This window comes from Cardiocondyla obscurior, linkage group LG06, assembly GCF_019399895.1.
Source record: "Cardiocondyla obscurior isolate alpha-2009 linkage group LG06, Cobs3.1, whole genome shotgun sequence".
Taxonomy (NCBI): domain Eukaryota; kingdom Metazoa; phylum Arthropoda; class Insecta; order Hymenoptera; family Formicidae; genus Cardiocondyla; species Cardiocondyla obscurior.
The window spans coordinates 1,625,876-1,644,847 of NC_091869.1; the positions used below are offsets into that span (position 1 = coordinate 1,625,876).

General features: G+C 37.4%; 2 protein-coding genes across 3 annotated transcripts in view; one reads left to right on the top strand and one right to left on the bottom strand.

The window, feature by feature from the left end:
* Mitf (transcription factor Mitf) overlaps positions 1-18,972 on the top strand; it is an 84,294-nt gene that overhangs the window by 20,384 nt on the left and 44,938 nt on the right. Inside the window, exon 1 of one of the 2 annotated variants that reach the window (XM_070657416.1) lies at positions 7,071-7,271. The exons of the other annotated variant lie outside the window; for it this stretch is intronic. Within the exon in view, the coding sequence (XP_070513517.1) occupies positions 7,081-7,271 (191 nt within the window). The 5' untranslated portion in view covers positions 7,071-7,080. Of the gene's footprint in view, positions 1-7,070; positions 7,272-18,972 lie in introns of those variants that run through there. 2 annotated transcript variants of the gene reach the window in all.
* Positions 1,383-6,549, bottom strand: Ctsl4 (Cathepsin L4). The gene is made up of 6 exons (XM_070657424.1): positions 5,656-6,549; positions 5,450-5,590; positions 5,150-5,326; positions 4,551-4,910; positions 3,293-3,453; positions 1,383-1,717 (listed from the first exon to the last, which is right to left on the bottom strand). The coding sequence occupies exons 1-6, from the start codon at positions 5,668-5,670 to the stop codon at positions 1,522-1,524; spliced, it is 1,050 nt and encodes a 349-aa protein (XP_070513525.1). The 5' UTR covers positions 5,671-6,549; the 3' UTR covers positions 1,383-1,521.

The following is an 18,972-nucleotide window of genomic DNA, read 5'->3' on the forward strand; positions in this document are numbered from 1 at the left end:
TTTTTTTTTATCTCAAACAAATTACGCTTTAGTTCAAATGTATTTGCTTGTCGCAAATACATTATATGTATGTTATGTAATGGTGATGAAATTATCAAACATTATGATTAATGATATTTCGAGTAAGAAGTGAATTTCCGATGCCAGTTTCGAGCTGCCGATAGCAGCAGGCTAGATTGGTAAGACGAGACACGGCGGGATACGTCGCGATGTCGCTCAACAGATGGGAAACAGATAGAGATGTTACCGGGTAACAATTGAGGATGCGCTGTCGCTTGGACGGATTGTGCGCGTTGTCATCCGCGACGAACAATGAATCGTGGTCGACCTCCGAATAGAGGGATGGAATTTGCGTGGTCTCGGGGCCGCATTTGATATCGGAAAATCAGAGAGAGGGTTGCAGGCAACGACAATGCATCCTGGACATATTACTCCTTGATATTCTTTCCGCCGTTATATCGTCGTGCTGGATGACATGTACGAGTATAATTTTTTATTTGTAGCGCGTTATTATTTTTTTTTGTATATTTAATCGCTAAAACTTAGAAAATCAACGATGGAAAGTTGTCAGATTTCTCGTACGTCTGTTTTCTTTTTACATGTACGAAAATTACTTTGCGAGATCAAGCTTTAGTGAAACTTCTTCTTACTACTTTTAAATATTTCTTACGTCGTGAATATGATTAAAAAATATAAAAAGAGACGCGGCTGCTATCTCGACCCCGATCACGTAGACTTATTTTTATTTTCGGTGCCAGAATCGTGCGTACACAAATCATTTGCAGAATGCGTCCCTGGATTTATGTCACTGCGCGGTTAGGTAATGGTTTCGCTTGACATTGCGTCACGCGGTTAGCGCCTATCGAGTTCTACCTATCTACGGATACATGAATTGGTTTGTCCTCTCCTTCTGCTTATCTCATTTTCTCTCTCTCTCCCTCTTGCTCTCTTTATCTGTTCCTCTGTCTGTTACGGAAATGCCATGGCGATATGTTCCGGTTAGCCGTGTACTTCGTCTTCGGACAGAATTTTCGATCGGGTAAAGTCTCCACGTTCCTATCGTGCCGCGGTTGTACAGTTCGATTAAATTTCCCGGGGATCCTATGTGGTTACGGAAGTCTGGTATCTGGCATTTGAGCGTCCGTCCTGCGGTCAGTGGCTGTTATGTAATAAATGTTTGGCGATCCTTAGTAATTGCCCGAAGTTTAGTCGTTTGAATACATATCTTTGATCCTTACAACGGCGAAAGACTAGCAGAAGTGTAGAATCATTGAACTCACTACTTGTCTACAATTTTGTTATTTCTGGTTTTATCTTTTATCTTTTTTTTTTTAATATATGCATATGAGAATAAAATAAGAGTATTTAAATAAAATAGAATATTTCAGAAAGTAATATTTATTTTTTAAAATCGGGATACATACTTATAGATTTGTACCAGTTTGTTTTAAATTAAAAAATTGAAATTAACATATCTATTTTTTAAGTACGTAAACTTGTCAAACTCTAAAGAAATAAATTTCAAACTCTCACGTAAGCTGCATAATTCGCTACGCCGCAACGATTCTTGTTTCTTGCCAGTCGCATATAGCCGTTTTCACCCCAATTATCACCCCACCAATTCTTTAGAATCCATTCGGTTGGCGTGTATCCGACGACAAGCATCGCGTGGTTCACCATGTCCGAACTGCATTGATGATCGTCGTAAACGCCTTCGCTATGAGTAAAAATATTAATTAATATTAAAAAAATTTTTATATATGATAAAAAAAAGTATTTTACTGCCAAATTTTAAATATGAATATATTGTAATTATCATTAATGGACTAAAAATTAGAATCGGATTATCTGCATTGCGAGCGAAGCAAATTTTGTTGTGTATCATCAAGTGTGAGATTAATATTGACATAAAGAAATGAAAGAAAAAAAGAAGTACAATCGCGAAAATATCAGGAAGGATGTTTCCCAGTTAGAAGATATAAATTATGAACCCTGGATTGGAAAAAATACTTGTATAAAATACTATACTATACATGTATGCAAATATTCAACTACATATTAGTAGCATTATATGTTTGTTGTACTGATATCGCGTGTTTATGATCGACATCCTGTATTTATTACAAATTTGTAAAATACCATCTCGGGGCACCGTTTCCCGTTTATCACGTCACAAGTGACAAACGATTTTCATGATTTCTCACGGAAACTTGTTATCCGCCGGAAATGAACAACGGCAGGAAGTAGTCCCGCCTTGGCATTGTGAGCCCTTTAGAATAATACGGGTTCAATGACTGATCGATAGGATGCAACGGTGCTCCGAATGAGTGAGAGTCATCGTATCGGTATGTTAAGGTTATCAAACGGCGGCGCCAATTTCTACGGTGATATCTTCAACGGGGGTCCGCACAAAATTTCCAATCTTCTCGCCTTTCATATAAATAAACATTGCATGTATGATGTCGAGATTTCAATTATCGTGTTAAAATTTTATCTGAAGGCTGTAGGCACAGGCAATCGAAAATTATTATTTAAATTTAAATTTTGATTCTTTTATTTTATTTTACTTTTTTTTATTATACGATATACATTATTAACATCTCTGTGAAGTATCGAGAAATTTAGTGGATAGGTAATGCAAGTTTTAATCAATATACTATATTAACGAAACAAAGAATTTATTGGCTAATCTGAATAATTTTTCTATTCGATAAATGATTAACAAATTGATAGTAAACTTATTATGTGGTAATTTAAGTGTCGGGTATAATATCGGAAATATTAATAAATTTTAAGATGAGTTTAACCTCAGATAAATGTGCATTTATATATTGATAGTAAAATCGGCTATGATCAAAAATGCGACCCCGAGTTAAATCGACAACAACAGTTCATTTGTGAAGTTTTTTTTAAGAAATATAAAGTTTATCGGGGAAAACCTAAAATAACTAACATATTTATTGCCGGATTGCGAGCGATTAGCTATCTGCGCGAAAAAAAACTGTTATTGCCATTCGTTGGTAGAATTATCAGAAGCATTTTTTTGAATTTATGCCGAATTGCAATTCACGTTGTTATTTCAATTCTCTAAATTGAATAGTCGATCCGTCAATGCTGAAAATGCATTAATTCCGCGAATTTAAGTAATAAATAGTAGACATTTTTCTAATATTATCGTACATCTCTTGAACGCGACGCGTTTGATGGCGACTCGTGCGAACGTCATTTGTTCATTAGTGGCAATTTGCACTAGCGTATTTTTTTTTTCTGCGCAAATAAAAATTATACTCACTGATAAAGCTGGAATGTCTTTGGGCTGGCATTTATAGAGGCGGCTATAGGACCGATTGTTGCTACTGCTATTTCTAAAGCCTTCTCATTCCGCGCCGGTAGAATTGCCCATGAAGTTATATTGACGACACTTAAGTCTCTGCTAAATTTGCATTCCCCTTCCTAAAATAATTCGAATAAGAAGTATTAAATAATTAATTCATCGATAGCGAAAAAAAGTTTAATTAGTAATATTAGTACGATATAATTTGCAATAATAAAATATAATTTAACTCAGAATGTAGTTTAATTACTTTTTAAAGATAAAAATAAAATTAGTTTTAAAGAAAAAAATTTATCTGTTTACGTCAGCTCATTCGTAAGTTTATTTTAACAAAATCAATATAACGATATCACGTAATTAGAAAAAAATTAGGTTAATAGAAAAAGATTGACAATCAAGATTCAAGAAAATTTTGTTCGTTAATGTTTTCCGACGCGATTAAATTGAACTGTGTCAGTTATATTCGGATGATGCTTGATTGCATCATCTAAACTTCGTATGACACCGTAACTTTAAATAAAGTCAGCTTGGACAGATAAGTGTGTTTATTCTTTTATCACAAGTGAAAGAGTAATAATCGCACATTTTCTTAAAATTCTATGAAACATTTGGCTCACGCGTGGTTTACTCGTATGACGTAAAGTATATTTACTATTAATAGAAGAGCTAGCAGTGCCGTCGTCACGAAGCCATTCATATTACGGAAGTTTATCGCGTTAACGTGACTGGCATAATTCGGATTCTCCTCGCCAAAATCTTCCACAAATTTTCTGACATGTCTGACTGGCGGAGATCCGCCAAATAATGGAAGAAACCTTGACGTTTACGCCTCTTTATTGCGATAATTAAATTCACACTGTCAGCGCCTTCGCTCGTAGCCTCTAATAATGCATTATGGTCGCAATAAAAGTCTAGAAATTCAGGTTTTTCTCTTTCGGGTTTAATTCCGGTGTTATTTTAATTTATAATACTTTGTAAAATTATAATACTTTACATCTAATTAACCGTTGTGGAATAAAATGGAAAAGAGTTTTACGTTATTATCAGGAATATTTTTTCGAATGAAAATGCAGAAATTTTTTTATACTTTAAAAGACGCGGAACATTTTGTAACACTCTGCAAATGCGAAAGCGATACGCGAGTTGCATTTTATAAAACGTCGACTGCTTATTGTGTATATCGTACATTCGACAGTTATAAAAGCGCAGAGAGTACCTGAGCGTTGTAGGGATACGCGGATCTAGACATGAGACCCTTCGACTTTTCCAAATATTTCAAAGTGTTCCTAAGGGAACCGCCGGTACAGCCAAGATTCCCAGTTGCCGTGCTGCAATCTACCAACTGTTGTGCGCTCAGGGGTTGCAGCATGTTGGTTTGCTTGAAAATCTGACCCTCTATACTTTCCACGATCGAGTAAGCGTAACAACTTCCGCAGCTCCGTTGATTCACGGGCGGGGTGACGAAACCATACTCGCGCCAATCTAAACGTGCTGGTACTTTGCGAGGATTTTTCAGAGCCGCCGAAACTATCGGTTCGGTTGGTAATCGGCGTCTTCGGCTCGGCTTTAGTTTCACCTTAGAAAAATTAACGGAAGGAGACATTGTCGAAAGAATTTTATCAATGATATGACGTGATAATATCTTATAATAATCGTGGAGGTACTTTAAAAATATTATTTGTAGATCAAAGAAAGGGGAAAAAGGAAAAAGAAAGGAAAAAAAGGGAAAGAGATGGAAAAATTATAATTAAAGTTCCTGGACGATTTAAACTTGAATAGATAAGCTGAATTTATATAAATGTTATAGTTACAAACCATTTCTCGCATATATTGTCGCGTACTGAGATCGGCAATATGATTATCTCGCAATGTGTAATTAAAATGTCCCGCGGCAGCCATTAGATTATGCTTGTAAATTTCCACGAGGTTTTGCTCCCAAGCTGCTCTTCTCGCATTTTCCAAAGTTTTCGAGTACGTCTTATTAAACTGCGTCTGTTTAACGTGAGAAAATATTTTTTATTACAATGCATTTGGCATGCTCATTAACAGATAATATAATATTACGCGTTCGGAAAATTATTATGCCGGAATTTTTATATCGCTTTAAAACGTTACCTTATAAGTCTGCCAATAGTCGTTGAGCTTTTCCGAAACTTTTGGCGGTAAAGTGTCCTCATTGAACAGTTGAATCGCGCGTGTTCCAGGCAAGATTAATATCGAGAGTAGCGTCGCGCACAATCGCAAGCACATGGCAACCTGCGGCGAATAATTTACAGTCCTTAATTAATTCGCGCGGCCGAGCGGTGAATGTCTTGACGTACCTTACGATACTGCATAAGGTCATAATGTGTAGTAACGATCAGTGTCAGCGCATTCTGTGCGTTACATCATCAGACAGTTCAGTTGCTCATGTTATGCTGATGTATGTTTATTTCATTTTTATTTTCACGTGTATAATTATACATTCGGTACCGTGTTTTCAGCAGCACATTTCTTTTTCAAGCGTTTGCATTCGAATCATATTTCGGTATAACTGAACTAAGTACTTGGAACGATTACTGATTGGAGAGAAAAACAGTTAACAGTTATTTATAATATTCAACATATGAAGCAATTTGTAAGAGAATTTGTTTCTTTTTTTTTCTCAAAGAAAAAGCAATGTCGTACAAAGTATCATGTGCTGTTGAAATGAGTTGTATCAAAATTGAAAATTATAAAGCTTATCTCGAAAAATAATTTTAACGTCGCGGTACGCTATTACGTTATTATAATTTAATTCGCTGTCGTTTAATTGATCTAAGAGCTTATAGTTTAGCGATCGGGTTATATTTTTCGGTACGATTAAAAGAAATCTAAATCAAAATGATCGTTTTCCTTTAACGCATAGAAACATTTAACGAAAGAACTCGGAAGTATGTATGTCAAGACGCGAAAAGTATACTCTATCTTTAATTCGTTGTGGCTGCTTCCCATTTCAAAGTATGCCGCCGGTCGGCACGTTTTCGTGAGATGGCGGCACTTGTAAGTGAAACGCCACCGCCGCCATGAAAACTTCCGCGCCCTCCGCGGCGGTGGCGACGGTTCGCGTAGTACCGATACGCGCGCGCGTCACGCTTGCTCGCGCTCCCGAGTGTTCGCTGTTCGCGCTCATCTTGCCACGAAAACCGTCGCGTTACTCTATCGCCGCAGTCGTTGTTGCCTGTGCCGAGGGACAAATCGCGAGGAACGTACGCGAAGGGGCGATGGACCGCGCGTTGCAACCGAGGAGGAACGTCACGGACCCGCGCACGCGTGCACGCGCGGCCGCCGTCGTGAACGCTAACAACTCGCGCGAGAACTCTTGACACTTGCGCAAAATGGGAGTATCTTCGCGGTGTCTGTGATCCATCAAAACAAAAAGGGGTAAAACAAAAAAGAAAACCGGCCGTGATCCATCTCCCATACATCTTTCGTACGTCATTCTGCTCGAAAAGAAAGCACGTTCTCGTTCCCCATCGCGCTCGTCGGCGTATCGTGCGGCCGCGGCTATCTTTGGCAGCGCGTCTTTCCGCGAGAGTATCGCAGCACCATTTCTCTTTTTCACTTTTCGTCATCTTTGTTCTCCGCTTCCTTATCTCGGCTTTGCCATTATCTTCCGCGCCGCGCGTTGACGTCCTCCGCCGCCGCTGGGGCGTCGAAACTTTGGAATACGCGCGTTCACCCGGCACGCCGCGACTGATCGCGCGCGGTACATTCGAAGCCTCGCGATGGATGAATCTGGGGTCGACATGGGTTTTGATCTGACAGCCGCATTCGCCGTCACCGATCCGAACGCCCACCACATAGGCGCCGGGGATTACGATGACGACGACTTCGAGCAGGCTCTCTCTCTCTTATCTACCTCGACCAAGGAACTGATGTATTACGAGCTGAAAAGCCGCGCACCCGACACCGGCAGGTACGTGAGCCCTGGCGCTAACGATATCTTAAAAAGAATCTCATTTAATCAAACGAGAGTAACGCGAGATAACGAGGCGTATCCCCCGCGTGACATTGACATTGTTGTATCAGCGACGACGACGAAATTCATAGGATCCCATTAACATTCTCGATGCTATTTATTGAAACACGACAGTTAATACTACTGCCAATATGTAGGCTGGAGAAATAAAGCGATTGTAATAAGAATTAAATATAAATTACTTACGTGCCATCAATCATAATTATTGAACGTAAATTTTACTTGCGACATACGCGACAGTTAGGCGGAATGTACATTAACGTACAAACAAAAAGAGGCGGATGACTCCGGTTTCACAGTTTATGTGGGAGTGTATACACCTGAGACGCTTTTTATTTGGAATACGATATCGCGAAGCTAAAATTCACGAACGAACAGTATGAGAGATATGGGGACTTTATTATGACTTCAAAAGGATTTTAATCTTTATCAGCAGTTTATTCAATGTATTTAAAAATTAATAATTTGTAAATTTCTTATCGCGCGATACCAAAAAAAAAAATAAAAACAATTTATATTTTAAATAATTAAATCATATTTTAATTTTTTTTAGTAAATTCAGCACGGTATGAAGTTTTAATATTAGCGTAAAACAATTAAATATCTACAGATCTAAATTTTGAAATTACAAATTTTATAACAAAATATAATATATTAAATTAAAGAAATTACGTGAGGTAGGTGAAAAAAGTGATTACGCCTAAAAATTGAATATTGTTAATAAAATATATAAGAACGCGATTTTTTTAAAATTGTTATTGTATTGAATGTTGATACGGAAATACTCGCGTATGAAACCACGTGGCTTTAGTAACGATGAGTATACAACTTTTTTAAGGCTAAAAGAATTTTATACCTTTTGTTAATTAAACATTTTTAAATACATATGAACATTCGTTCATTAGAGACATACATGTTATCTAATCGCATTACACATAGAGGATATATAAAAATAGCAGTAAGAAATATTTTCTAGGAATTAACAGAATATTTTCAGTCGTAAAACTTTATTATACCTTTAATGTTTAAAATTTTTACCAATTTAATGAATAATATTATATGTTATATCTTGACATTTAAATTATAATACTTCGTGTTATCCGGATGTATTGTTTATCATTATTTTGCAATGACAAACAATATTTTTTACGAGATAATCGCTGTTGTTTTTAATCTTGGGTTACCGGTCTTCGCGTGAAGATATTGAAATAGGATCATGTAAGAGAGCAAAAATAGAATCGGTTGAGAAAACGAAAACGGAAACGAATGATGGATATTTGACGCGCTCGTGGATTAAATTTATCAATTTGTATATTTTTCATAGCGAATTAAATCCCGACGTGCAGGCTGCACGTTTATTATATAAACGAGTGATTCATTCATTGTTTATAATTTTTTACTTTCAATTAAATATTAAAAAGAAATATATAATAAAGTTTGATATGCGATACGTGTAAAACGCAAGAGTCGGGCAGATGTATTTTTCTAAAAAAGATTTTTTTATCATTTGGTGTTCGATAGATAGTGATCCATCGCTTGAAGCGAAGCCCGCATATGTGTCTACAATACCGCGTGCATATGAAAAAAATAAAAGAGATGTCTCTCCCAATTTTGAGTGCAAAATCGAATCAAATCCAATCAAATCCTGCACGTGCCTGGTTTTTGACAAGGATCGAAACGTGTTGGGATAATAACTATGCAATGTCTACGTTATTTATATCTTTCGGTAAAATAAAAAAAAAAAAGAAAAAAAGAAATAGTTAAAATTAAATTAAATTAAGAAAAAAATTATATATATATATATATTTTTTTTAGTTTTACCGCTACACTTTAAATAATACAGACGCGTCTTTTGTAGTCAGACTTTTAAATGACATTTAAAGGAGCAAGTGGTTAGTCATGAATCTATCGACGAGATGACACGAGATGTATAAATCATCTCGTTTATTTGGAGAGAATCGCGAACATTAGCAGTGACAAGCGATCGTGATTGGTAATCATGATCTCCAAAGAACACACGCGTTCGTCTCTCCACTTTGATCAACAGCCTACACATCTTACATATTGGCATTAGACTGTCGGGTGATCCGCGCATACCGAGCTTTACGGCGAAGCTACCGTGTATATCAACTTTCACAGTCTCGGAGAGTTCGCTCTGGCTACTCGAATTGCGCCCCAAAGTTCTCGGGTCTAATCAGCTTCATTTGCCGGGCGTTAATTGATTCCTGTGGAAAAGGCAACACGAGCTTAGGCTGAAATTTCAATTGCACGTGTATAGGATAGATAAGCTGCCGCGTTATTGTTTAACATAATTATGCATCGAGAATGGAATTAAAGTTTAATCCTCTGTTAGCAATTTTAATAATTGGAGATTTGCTGTTTGTTGTTTTTATTATGTAATTAATAGTTTAATAGTTATATAAAAAAATATTATTTTTTTGCATTTTGTTTTGGTCACTAATTTAAATTATTTTATTATTTTGGAAATGTCTGAAATCTTTTATGATCATGTTTTCGACGTAAATGTATATAATAAACCGTGATGGTTTTTGTGTAATAGTCAATGGGTATCTTAAGAACTCCGGTTTTTCCCCGTTTGTCAAGGACGTTTGTCGTAAAATCGGAGTTCCTTGTCTCATAAGATATAAAGTAATTTTACGCATATTACTTGCAATTATTAATTTTTTTTTATCTCTGTGTGAAGATATAATATTGACTAGTAACCTTAGCTAATTAAATTTAAAGTTTGTCCTTTTCTTTCGATTTGTTTTATATTCATGATACTGTACGTATCATTGACACAGCTTTGTCAATCTCACACGATTTGATTGTGTTAACTATGTTTGCGGACTAACACCACGCCGCAGACGATTGGATGTGATGAGTACTATGCCTACGAATGTCGTGCGTCATCAGCGAGCGCGATAATGATTTCGGTACGCCGAGTATTTTGTTTTAGAGACGCATTCCATCTTTGTATAGTCTGGGAGTTTTTTCCCCCTCCCTTTTTTTTTTCTTCTTTATTAACTGTCGGAATGGAATATATACAATTACTAATTGATTTCATTGCGTGTTCATTGCAGTAACGATGATTCATTACAATAATGACAATAATGATGATTATGACGTGAATAATAATGCAAATAATGATAATATAGCAAATAATAATAGCAAACAGTAAATCTGAATAAATATTTTATCGGATTCTCTTACTTCTTCTTCGTTAAATCATATTTTCAGTAAATTGTTTTTCTCGATTGATAACATCCGACTAGATATTAATTAAATCGCAATGTGACGGGGCTCTGATTTTTGCGGTCGAACCGTTTATGCAAATGTATAAATATATCTAGTGGGCAGGCGTTGTAACGTATCTTTTTTTTTTTCTTTCTTTTTCCTCGCGCCGAAGGCATCTTTCCTCGGAGCCAGACAAGAACGGGCTCCGCGAAACAATGCCAGCGACGGAGTTCCTCCTTCTCTCTATCTCTTTTTATCTTACGATGTATGAGTAGAAAAGGCCGCCACGAATCCGGCGCAAACCGGCTCGATACTCGCATTAGCCGGTCCAATGACTGGAAATTCTGATAAGTATGCTCGTTGTCGCTGCCGCTAAGGCATTCGCGAAAACGCGGTTCTTCAGTCACGACGTTCCGCGTTTTTTTTTTTTTTTTTTACGCGCAATGATGATATCTGTCTTTTTTTTTTTTTTTTTTTTAAACTGTTCGCGCAACCAAACGCTTACTGCCAGCTGTTCTTTGTCGTATGTTACATAACGCATCTTCGAACGATGAGTCGTGTCGCTATACGTAACGTGTGCGTCTGTATACAGTAATATACGGCATCGACAGTTTCATGAAGTTAGTTTAGACGCGAATTGGTTGAATAAATAAAATTTAAATATAATACAGAAATAAGAGTAAGACGAATCATATGCAAAGTATGATGAGACAGACAGTACAAAAAGTATGAATAAAAAAAAAAATGTCAATGAATTTTTCTTTGCTTAGAGTATCGTTGAAGTTGGTCAAGTGCGATTTAATAATAAATTTAAACTCGACGTGTGCGAGCGGTATTTATTACCGCACCGAAAAAGGAAGATGATGCATTTTTCATCTGGTGTCATAGAAGGAAAGAGGATAAGCGGCAATCGCGTTGGTAATTCCCTCGATTCACATTTGCGAATGCAAATATGAACATAGAAAATTGTATCACTTTATTACGATTTTTCTGCATGAAAGAGAATACGTATTCTAAATTCAATATGTTGTAACACACGGTACACGATACTACGTGCTTCGCGATGCATTCAGCTGTTGCCTAGCTGCATTGTGCACCGCGATTATTCTCTTTCTCTCTATAAGTTTTAAATCATATTTTAAAATAAAAAAAAAAATTGTTAAAATTAAATTAAAAAGAAAAGAAAAATTTATATAGACAATTCATTACTTTTATTTGAGTTACATAACTATATTGTATCATCAACGTGAAGCTCAAACATAATATCATAAATTATAGATGTCGATATCTTTCTTTAAACACCGTGTAGAATCGACGATCGCGAGTAGAGTTTTAGGATGATACCACCTCACGGCGATTTTCAACGCCGAAACGTTTTCGTGATGCCATATATCGAGTGAAAATAAATACGCACGTGGCGAGAGCGAGATCCAGAGAGAAAGAGAGAGAGAGAGAACCGCGCGGTAGACATCAGCTGTCTATTCCTCGCGGAGGTGGAGAGCGAGATGAGGCAGGATCCGCGTTTAGAGCGTCTGCCGGCTACCTGGCGCTTCGTCATCGTCGCCGTCGTTGTTGTTGGCGACGATGCTCCGGTTTTAGTAGTAGCGTCGCGACGCCCAAAGTTGGCCGATCCCCTCGCGCGTTCACGCGCGCAAATGTGCGAAACGACGCGATGCAAGGCGGTGGCGCGTCCGAGACCGCGCAACAGATCGTCGAGTTCGAGGAGCTGGTATCGCGATTGGATCGCATTAACGACATCGTAATTCGGCGATCATCGACATCAACGACGACGTCGACGTCGGTGCCGCCGCCGTCACCGCCGGCACGTACGTCGTTGCATCTCGCCAGCGCGGCAATATCTTTGCCTTACGATCGCCCGGTTGCGGATGCAACGCGTACGCCCATCGGCGACGAGCAGCAACGGGTGCGCGTAAACCTCGGCATCGACGAGGATCTACGGATGATCCTCGAGATGGACCCGTCGATCGTCGACGGAACCCTCGGCCCTAGTTTGCCCGATAGCTATCGCACCGTGGCACAATCGTTGCGTGCCACGCGACCGCAAGGCTGGTACTACACCGATCGAGACTAACTTCCTTAGTGTCTAATGTTCGTGCGCATTATATAGTTATTTTATTTGCCGTTATTTTTAATTTATTGTGCAGGCACACTTGCATTGCCTGGTTCAACAATCTAAACATTTATTCAGAACTCATTAATATTTTTGATATCAGGGTAGAAAAATTTTATGCACCACGTACGTCGTGATGGTTATACAATACTTATAACCATTGTTGTCATCTGCCATCTTAATGATATAATCCGGATTTAATTGTAGATTCCGCAAGCAACCTTACTCTTACGTAGATACGCTTATATATAGCGCCTATTTAACTAATATTCTATGAAAGCTAATGATATCACAGATATTTTGGCGGTTTTGCATGCGTGTGAAGCGAACAATATTTTTGCGCGCCGATAACGTAATCGAGAAAAGTCGTCGTTAAGTCTTAATTAATAATCCGTGTCAATAGTCGTGCATTGATTTCCATCGTCTCGAGACAAGGAACCTCGGCCTTTTCTGTTTTTAAATGCGCACACTTGATTGTTGCACACCGTCTACTCCGATCGTAAACACTACATCCAAATTTAAATGTCCTTGTTTCACTGTCACTGAATCGCGATTTCGGCTCTTGTCGTTGCGAGCAGCGAGCGTGGCGACTGCAGCTGATGAAACGATGCAGTGCGGTTTTGAAAGTGCGTCAGTGCGCGCAGAGTGAATTGCAATCGTGCCCAGGGAAATTGCGCGATCTCAATGTACGACGTCAGTGTTGACGTCTTCTAAAAACTTCTTTGTTTTTATGAAAAACAAAGTTGAGATCTTTTCATTAAGCTCGTAGAATCCGAACTTTCAAACATCGCCGGGCGATAGACAGTTTACGATATTTTAGTGTCGACATCTTTATTACTCGCTATTAGTCTTACGATAAAATATAGTAGCTTACGTTTGTTTTAGATTATTCCAAATATTAAACAGTTTGATATAGATTAATAATTTTTTTTTTTTTTTATTACGAGTTACAAAATATTTTAAATTTATAATATAAAAATATGGATAATGCACTTTGAAAATTCTGATCACGTTTATCATTTTACTCCCGCGTTGCACCGACAGCAGAAAATCATCGATTAAGGTCTGATAATAATTCCAAAGTAATTAATTGTAACATTATTACTAATAATATTACTATGGTACTCGAATAACGCCTCCCTGATAATGGATCCAAAAATTTTATCGAGCCTGAATAGTACGATGTTAAATTTAGCACGTTACATTTAACCGAGCTTGTCATAATGTAACATAAACATTGTACGCTGAAATTATCTGAATTTAACCATTCTCCTGTACGTACGTACACGCTGATATAAACGCCTAGCTTCTCACCATCGATTATCGGTATGCGTAAAATACATCGCGTAACGTAGTTTCATACAATCGCGCACACGTCATAAATATTCAAACAATTTCATACAGCCGGTGGTGGCGGTTGCCATTGAGGAAAAGAGCGCGGCAGAAAAATTACGAGCCCCGTCGCTAATAGAAGTTGAAAATGAATATGGAAGGCGCGATATCCCAATAATAGCTTCGTATAAATTAACCAGTATTTTTCCCTTCCGAACGAAGGCAGGAAGCGCAACAGCCGAATAATCGCTCATAAATTATTACATTTTTACTTTTAATCGAAATTAAATTATATGTATACAATGTACACGCGAGGAAAATGTTAATGTATACATCGAAATCCATACTGGTCCGCGTTTGATTTTCTTACGTGTGTTTTGCGCTGACATTTGGACTGAATCCAGATCGTAACACGCCTCCGACGCTCCGAGAACAAGTCGCGATTCTGCTTTAGTTGGAACTCGCGTTTTTAAGTCGCTTATATATAGTAACGAAACCATTTATATATGACCAACGACAATCGTAGCCAATGACTTCGTGAATTTCAAATAGACCTATAGCTCTAATTCGGTTATTTATAGTGCAGGTAAACCATGAGCAGCAGAATAGTTTCAAAGATTGTAGTGCACTATTTTTAATTTCTCTCTCGGAGTTAAAATTGCATATTAAAAATAAACGATAAAAATATAATAAATTGTAAGAAGGTCATCCATAGTCGGAAACATTAGTTTAATAATGCACTATCGTTACGGTTAATGAAACATTATATACATATTTCAACGTAAGATAAATATCAGTATTGAAATTATAAATTTCCAAATAAATTTAATGTCATCGTTTCTCATTACGACCAAATACGAATCCCGATTATTTTTGGTTCATGAATGTTACAGATCTAATCATGTTCCGACAGTATATAATCACGCTGGTTTTGAAGCTCATGCTTTTAGCCTGTACATACATTCATCACGAGCGACAGTCATTGACTATGACTGAGCAAATTTTAGTTGTAACGATCACTGTGATTAATCTACTTTTACTTAATAATAGTTTATCACATGTTTGTAACAACTAGTGGTCAAAAAACGAAAAAAATAGACCATTATAGAAGGAAATTATTTTCATTAAGAGAAGAGTCACTTTCCGTGCGGTATATTACAGGAAGCGTGCCCAATGGCCATCTTTGCACTGTAAATGTTACGTTGACCGTATCGCGAATAATTTCCCGCTAAATCGCCTTGTCGCACAGGCTAATTACGTCGCGCGCGCGTGCCGGTCGCCATTCGCACGACCTTGTTCCTGATTTTCGTCCAGGGGCTTTCGATTACCTTCCCGGGTTCCGCTACGGTAAGCGAGAATGGTAACGGTAACGGTAACATCGTCTTCGCTAAGGTATCGCCTGATCTTCATCTCTCTCTCTCTCTCTCTTTCTCTCTTTCTCTTTCTCTCCATCTATCTATCTCTCTGTCTCTTTTCGTTGGTTCCTACATTTGCATAACCCGAATCCGTATCGCTCGATCGTCCGGCACGATTCACAGCCACTGCACGTGTATGTGCACGTACGCGCCGAAGATTACGGTCGAGATTCCGCACGGTCAACTTGCGTAATTTTCCAACCAGCAAACTCCACGTTTGCCCTCCGCACAGAGAAGCTTGCGAAGGCGTAATCTCGCACGAGAATTCCGAGCTCACGGGCTAAGTCTCCGGTGTAAACGATCGTTTGCAATCGATTTCGGTTACGCAGATTTCCACGAGAATCAGGAATATCGCAACACAGCTCGCGATAAAGCACAGGTGCGTGCTTTCTATGAAATATTGCGAAATCATATGTTTCTTGATCTCGAATGCCGTAATTGCAAAGCTGCCGATTCATACTATATTACATTCATAATACTAAAAAAAAAAAAATTGCATTACGCGGAAATAAATTATTATAACGCATATATTTTTTTTAAACTTTAAACATTTAAATAATTTATTTTTACGATTTTATATATAATCTGTACTTTTTCTTTATTCACCGTTTGAAAACGATGTTTTTGAACAATAGCACATTTTTATCTTTTATTTGCCACATTGAAAAACGTATTAATAGATTCGCCTTTGTCCGCTCTGACAATTAAAATACCCTTGTTCAAATTAATGTGACACGCAAACGCGGTGTCCCCACGTGATCGTTTTGTTTGCTGGATTGTGATTAACGGTGGGAAGTTTATAATACTATCTCAGAAAGAAGGAAAGGAGTAGTGGTCATTTAGCAAGGCGTAGCGACTTAAGTGCACTTTGTTAGAAAGCTTCGTTACTGCGAATTAATCAACTACGTTGTATAATTCTGGTCGGCACGAAAGGCTCCTTCGCTTCTCAACATTGTTAATTGTATAATATATTTTTAGCTTCTACTTTTCACCTACGTGATATTCTTTACGATATTCTTCGAGTTCTGTTTTATTTTATATTTTTTTTTTCACAGATATATTCAAAACAACTAAAAGAAAAAAAAATTAATAATGTACAATAGCTTACAATATTTCCAAAAAAAGAGAAATGCACGTAGTATAAAAGATAAAATAGCGAAAAGAAAAAAACATCTTACATAAACGGCATGTCGATATAAATTGTAAATTGAGATTTTATCTTTTGACGGGATATTGGTTGCTGTAATATTTCAAAATATTCACATTTTAACATCGTATTTCCGCGTTGTCATCTTTTTTGTCTACTCTCTCTCTTTCTCTCTTCGTTCGTTCGCGTCGTTTCTGTAAAGTAGATGAAGTTTTCCCGACAAGTTTCCACCGTCTCCCTGGCCGAGGTAAATCGTTTTCCGCTGCTTGCTTATTACGATTATCATTGTTATTATCAGTCGACACTCTCGAGCTTTTCATAAACCCCGCAAACTTTCGCAACGGGTATTAGCGACGTTGGAGAACGCGGGGGCGGGAAAAGGAATTTATTTCTAGCCGGTTTGTTTCGCGAACGGACTCACCGAATGTCTGTTATTAAATTCTATGCGAGAGGAACTTGAAGAGCAATGAATGCGAGAATGCCGTGGCATTTAATACGATGCCGAATGTATTGAGTTAGAAGTTTTGTTTTACTTTTTTTTTTACCTCTATGAAAAGCACAGGCGGGAAGTAATTGTTTCAAATTTACTGATCGCTACTTCGTAAACAGATCAAATTATTAATTAAAGGAACTCATGTTTGAAACATGCTGGCAAAGTTATTTTTAAATGTTGCAGAATGATTTAGTCTTATAAATATGCTAATATTTAAAAAAATATTATTTATTATTGCGAAGAGTTTCATTTATAGAAACTTTACATGTTACGTTAATATACTCGTTTGGTTTTGCTGTAAATTCACTTGTGCACTCCACACGTAGGGTTAATTTGCTCTCGCTAGAGAGAATATCTAATATCGAAGTAAATGACTGTTCGAATTTCACGATCGAGAGCCCGCCCACGACGATAATCTCCGCTTCGGCGATGAAATTCCGCGCACGTACGGCCCCGTTCGACCGAAGCCGATGTCTTAGTCGAGAGTATACATTAATCCGACAAAGAAGCTGCTTTCCATATTATCGCGATTTATATCGGCCGCCTGCCGGAGCAAACGGCTATATTTTCTCACTTAATTCATTCCGCGGGAATGAAGATAAAACTTTGGCGATGGCAAGCCACCGATTTCCTTCGAAACTAATGACAAATACCACTGGTCTTCTACCTTCTAAGTTATATCTACTCGGTGATTCTTGTTTCGGGAGTTTTCACCGTCGAACAAGAGTACAAAGTGCACATGCTTGACAGTTAACAAACAAATGAATTATTCAAGAAATATTGACACGTAAAAAAATTGTCAAAATATGTTTTATTTTAGCTTAGCGATAATGTAACAAATTTTTATTTTTTAAAAGATAACGTATAAATATTTTATATTTTACATTAATTCTCATATCTAATTTAATAGTAAAATTTTTAATTCTAAAACACGGCTATGTCAGTTTCCTTAATTCGATTAAATACCTCAAAATACTTTCATACATATACGCATACGTGTGAGGAACAGTCATTACATTTATTAAATTCGTTACTGAGATCCTTTCTCTAGGATCCTTTTGCAGAAATCCCTCTTTACGTATCGCATATAGAGAGACAGTGAGTAAGAAGGAGGATCGGAGAGGGTTCGTGCACATTTGCATGAAGCTGCCATAAGCGATCCTCCGTTGCTCTTTATATAAGCACTAAATTCAGTATTACGGGCGCTCTCCTCTTCGCTTCTTTAAGCGGGACATGTATAAAAGCCTGTCGGCAAAAAACGCGATATCGTAGACCGTACTACGGGAAGAGAAACTCTCGCACGGGTATTGCTCGAGTCGTACGTGACCTTGGAAAATTAATGGTATCCAACGTACGGTCGAAAATTATTTTCGGCCGTCCAATATCCAATATCACGAAGAGAAATATACGAGTACACCGTAGCCACCTTCGATCCGCTGACTGTTTGTAAATAGTCAGCTCGCCGCAAGACCTTTCGCGAACGCATTTAGAATCGATACGATATCACTGTCTCTGTGCGATAACGAGAATTATATAATGAAATATCGGGCAACGTCTGAACTCAAAGCTTTTAACAATGGCAAGTGGATTTGCTATTATTGCTATTATTGTTTCAATTCCGATATAATTACATTAATGATTATTACGGGAGAACATAATGAGAAATTGTAACAATCGTAATGAAAATTCTTATTATAATTAAATTACAAAATGTTTATGCGTTATTAAATATTGTTAAATTATGACAAAACTTTAATGAACAAATTATAATTTATTTTCTTTGCAATCGCACAAGTTCTTTGCAACATTCGAAAATAATTAAACTCTTACTAAGGATGCATTTAATTAGGTTTTAACAAGGGTAATTTAGTTGCATCGATCTT

Excerpts from the sequence above, each read along its gene's own strand:
- Ctsl4 (XM_070657424.1), bottom strand. Across the intron at positions 3,454-4,550 it reads CGTATCCCTACAACGCTCAG|GAAGGGGAATGCAAATTTAG; the intron begins GTACTCTCTGCG and ends GAATTATTTTAG. Across the intron at positions 1,718-3,292 it reads AAGACATTCCAGCTTTATCA|CGAAGGCGTTTACGACGATC; the intron begins GTGAGTATAATT and ends TTTTACTCATAG.